The following is a 5,005-nucleotide window of genomic DNA, read 5'->3' as shown; positions in this document are numbered from 1 at the left end:
GCAGAGAGTACTATTAAGAAAGAGAAGCCAGTTCTCTACACTGGTGAGACCAGAAAGAAAAGGAAAACATAAAGGTCCCTTAAGAAGGGAAAGGGCAAGGGCAAACCAGGTAAAGCAAAGGTTGCTAAGAAAGACCCAGCAAAGGACAAAGGCCAGTGCTTCCACTGTGGTAAAGATGGGCACTAGAAGAGGAACTGCAAAGAGTACCTTGCAGAAAGGGCGAAATAGAAGCTTAGAGAAGCTTCAGGTACATTCATGATCAATCTCCAATTGTCAGATTTTTATGATAGTGCATTGGTATTGGATACCAGTATTGCTTATCACATCTACAATTTATTGTAAATTCTAGTAAAGCCAAGGGGAGATTGACGAGAGGAATATTGCATAAAGATTTGTTTATGCAAGACACTACTCCACATATCATGAATGTAAGTGTCTAAGAGGAAACGAGATGATGTGATCAGTGCATACCTATGGCATTGTAGGCTAGGTCATATCCATGAGGGAATGATTCAAAAGTTACTAAATGATGGATATCTAGATCCATTCGACTATGTGTCATATGCAACTTGCGAGCCTTGCCTTCGTGGAAAACTAACCAACTCTCCATTTAGTGGAACTGGAGAGAGAGAGCTACTGAGCTGTTGGAACTCATACATAGTGATGTATGTGGACCCATGTCAACTCATGCCATTGGTGGTTACTCCTGCTTTATTACCTTTACTGATGATTTCTCAAGGTATGGATGTGTACTTAATGAAGTACAAGTCCGAGACCTTTGAGAAATTCAGAGAGTATAACAATGAGGTGGAGAACCAAACTGGAAAAAGTATCAAAACTCTTCGATCAGATCGAGGAGGTGAGTACTTAAGTACATAGTTTTCTCAGTTCCTTAAGGATCATGGGATATTATCCCAATAGATACCTCCTTATACACCTCAGCTCAATGGTGTCTCTGGAAGGAGGAATCGTATGCTATTAGACATGGTACAGTCCATGATGAGTTTCGCTGACCTACCCATCTCATTCTAGGGATATGCCATAGAGACCGCAGCTTACCTTCTGAACAGAGTTCCAACTAAGCCGGTAGTGTCTACACCATATGAGATATGGAAATGGAAGAAGCATGATCTTAAGGTTGTTAAGATTTGGGGCTACCCTGCCCACGTTAAAAGACACAACCCCGATAAGTTAGAATTAAGGACAGGCGATGCAAATTTATGGGACACCCCAAGGGAACTTATGGGTATTATTTCTATCATCTCGAGGACCAAAAGGTCTTTGTAGCTAAGAGAGCAGTGTTCCTTAAGAAGGAACACATTCTTGGCGGAGACAGTGGGAGAATGATAGAGTTGAGCGAGGTTGGAGAACCAAGCTCAAGCACCGCTCTACAGCCCGAGTCTATTCAGGTACCTAATACACAAGTTTCAACTTTACGCAGGTCTGATAGAGTATCCCATCCTCCTGAGAGATATGTGGGACATATTAGAGGAGAGGATGTTGAGGATATTGATCCTCAGACCTACGAGGAGGCTATTATGAGTATAGACTCCGGGAAGTGGCAAGAAGCCATGAATTCTGAGATGGATTCTATGTACTCCAATAAGGTTTGGAACCTAGTTGATGCGCCCGAAGGTATTGTACCCATCGGTTGCAAGTGGATCTTTAAGAAAAAGATCGGAGTAGATGGAAAGGTAAAGACCTATAAAGCAAGGCTAGTGGCTAAGGGGTATCGTCAAAGGCAAGGTGTTGACTACGGCGAAACCTTCTCACCCGTAGCAATGTTAAAATCCATCAAAATTATATTGGCTATTGCAGCACATTATGATTATGAGATCTGGCAGATGGATGTGAAAACCGCATTCCTCAATGGGAACCTCGAGGAGGAGGTGTATATGATGCAACCTGAGGGATTCGTGTCCAAGAACTACCCAGATTAGGTGTGTAGATTGCTTAGATCCATTTATGGACTAAAGCAAGCTTCCCGAAGTTGGAACATAAGATTTGATGAGGCAATCAGATCTTATGACTTCGTTAAGAACGAAGATGAGCCTTGTGTGTACAGGAAGGTAAGTGGGAGCGCTATTACCTTTTTGGTGTTATATGTGGATGACATCCTCATCATTGGGAACGACGTAAGAATGCTATCCACAGTAAAGGCTTGGTTATCTAGACATTTCTCCATGAAGGACTTAGGGGAAGCATCCTATACCTTGGGGATTAGAATCTATAAAGATAGATCCAAGAGGATGCTTAGCTTGTCCTAGTCCAAGTACATAGAAACCATTGTCAAAAGGTTTGGTATGGAAAATTCCAAGAGAGGTCTCATACCGATGAGACATGGGATATCGCTTTCTACGAGTATGTCCCCAAAGACTCCAGAAGAAAGGACGAACATGAATATGATACATTATGCCTCAACAATAGGGTCTATCATGTATGTCATGCTATGTACTAGGCCTGATATAGCGCATGCTCTGAGTGTCACGAGCAGGTATTAGGCGGATCCAGGCTTGGAGCACTGGAAAGCAGTAAAGTGTATCCTTAAGTACTTGAGAAGGACTAAGGATCTTTTACTAGTATATGGAGGTAATAGCCTTAAGGTTGAAGGCTACACTGACTCAAGTTTTCAGTCTGATGTCGATGATAGCAAGTCGAATTCAGGGTATGTGTACACCTTGAATGGAGGAGTAGTGTGCTGGAAGAGTTCCAAGCAAGATACCACTGTTGACTCGACCACAGAGGCGGAGTACATTGCTGCATCAGATGCAGCAAAGGAGGGAGTCTGGTTGAAGAAGTTCATTACATATTTGGGAGTCGTGCCGGGTAGCGAGGAGCCGATCTCCCTATATTGCGACAACAATGGGGCGATTACTCAAATAAGGGAACCCGAGTCTCATCAGATGTGTTCTGAGGAGGTTCCAGCTTATCAGAGAGATCGTAACCCGAGGTGATGTAGCAGTGGAAAGAGTTTCATCCGAAGATAACATTACAGATCCACTGACAAAGCCGTTGTCTCATTTTGTCTTTGAGCGTCACAGGGGTCTGATGGGGATCAGACACATAGGTGATTGGCTTTAGGTCAAGTGGGAGATTGCTAGTCATAGATGCCCAGCAAGCCAATCACGTGAGTGATGGCACGTGTGACTTGATACAAAATCTTTTTGCTTATTATATTTTGGCGTATATCACTTTATAACTATTGCATATGTGCATATATATATTGTGATGTCCTTGGATTTGTGCAATGGGAATTGGATCGTGATGAGATCACGATAATGAGATCGATTCACCTTTAAACACATATCCTAAATAATCCCAGTCATAGGTTACTCGAGAGGGACATCGTGATAACCGGACAGACTGGTGTGCTGTATACCTGTCCATATGATGGATGCAATTGGTCTCATAGCTGCTCGTGTAGGGACACTAGGGATACAGTACAGGTGCTCATTGGAGAATGAGTTCACTGATTGATCAGCTTACGGAATGCTTGATGGTTGATGATGCCATATTGTCAGACAGCGATTCCGTAGTCCTAGTAGTGTATCTGGTCCTTAGACTTGAGACACCAAAGATGTCCTGTATGAGTGCTCCACTCTTTGATACCAGACTTATAGGTTTGGCTGTCCCAGATCTAGTACAGCTGGTCATTGGGAGTGGTAGTCGACCTTACGAGGGCTATTGAGTGTCGATAGAGGATCATCCACTCTCGGTGTCATGAGAGGAATATCCCATGTGTTCTTGCTCAGACAAATCCCTGGCCAGGGTCATTCGGGTTGAGAGAGAAAGAGTTCTCCGGGAGAATCCGATTAGAGCGAGACTCGAGTAGAAACCGTATGGGTCTGACAGCACCATGCTCTATATACGGTCTCTAGGATATTAGATGGATGAGGGACTATAGGTACACGGTAACTGAGGACAGACAGGTCCAATGGATTGGATTTCCCTGTATCGTCTGGGGACTACGGCGTAGTGGCCTAGTACGTCCGTAGTCGATGAGTCGAGTGAATTATTACAGAGATAATAATTCACTGAGTTAGAAGGAGTTCTGACAGGTATGACTCACGGCCAGCTCGATATTGGGCCTAGAGGGTCACACACATATGGTAGGCATTGCGATGAGTAGAGGTTCGGATATGAGATATCCGACGGAGCCCTTGTCTTATTGGATGCAGATCCAATACCCACTAGGGGAGGACCCATTAGGGTTTGACAGGGGACCTATATAAATAGAAGGGATTCAGAGCCTCATAAGCTAGAGTCTTTGCTTACCTTTCCTATTCTCCTCTCCCTCTCCACCTCAGAGCAGGCCTGGAGTTTTGAGGAGCGTCGTGGACACTTGACCTCCTTCACCCTCTCCTAAGGATCTGCAAGGAAACAGGGATATACGATCTCCCTAGGTAACACAATCTACTCTATACGCAGTTTTAAGTTTCGTGGATTTTGCGCACCAATCTTCGCACGACGACGAACATCTCTTTGGGAATCGGGGATTTTGTTTTCTTGTTCTTCCGCTGCGCATATGATGTCGCCCCAAAGATTACCCAACACCCATCACCACGATCACGAGATGTGAGGAACATGGTTATGGGCTTACTTGTGAACACGTACACCCCGGGGTGTAGGTCACGAAGCCGCTATAAATACCCCCATCCCTCCCCAGAGGATGGGGGTATATGTCAGGAAGGGTGTGCATCATCATCGTCATCTTCTTCTTCTTCTTCTTGTGCACACACACATCCATATCTGCAAATGGTTCTTTCTCTTTATCCATTTCCTGCTGCGCAAGTTTTGTCGCAAGGTTTTGATGCATGGTGGTATATAACGTGATGGTGTCGTACATGCGTGCAGGCGGGAGAGATCAAGGTGGGGCTGTGGGGTGGCAACGGAGGGTCTGAATGGGACATGGGGGCTGCCGACCGCATCACCGAAATCAAGATTGGCGCCGTAGAGGCCATCGACGCCATCGTGATCACCTTCATCCGTAATGATCAGACGGAGA

The 5,005-nt window shown here is 44.8% G+C and overlaps 1 protein-coding gene across 1 annotated transcript in view; it reads left to right on the top strand.

Moving 5' to 3' along the window:
• Nucleotides 1-4,845: 4,845 nt before the first annotated feature.
• LOC135644986 (agglutinin alpha chain-like) overlaps nucleotides 4,846-5,005 on the top strand; it is a 607-nt gene continuing 447 nt past the window's right edge. The window contains exon 1 of the mRNA XM_065162998.1: nucleotides 4,846-5,005. This exon is cut by the window's right edge and continues 38 nt beyond it. Coding sequence (XP_065019070.1) covers nucleotides 4,909-5,005 — 97 coding nt within the window. The 5' untranslated portion in view covers nucleotides 4,846-4,908.

This window comes from Musa acuminata, chromosome BXJ3-8, assembly GCF_036884655.1.
Source record: "Musa acuminata AAA Group cultivar baxijiao chromosome BXJ3-8, Cavendish_Baxijiao_AAA, whole genome shotgun sequence".
Classification (NCBI taxonomy): Eukaryota; Viridiplantae; Streptophyta; class Magnoliopsida; order Zingiberales; family Musaceae; genus Musa; species Musa acuminata.
Note: the sequence above shows the minus strand (reverse complement) of the source record. Positions and strands in the feature narration are given on the sequence as shown.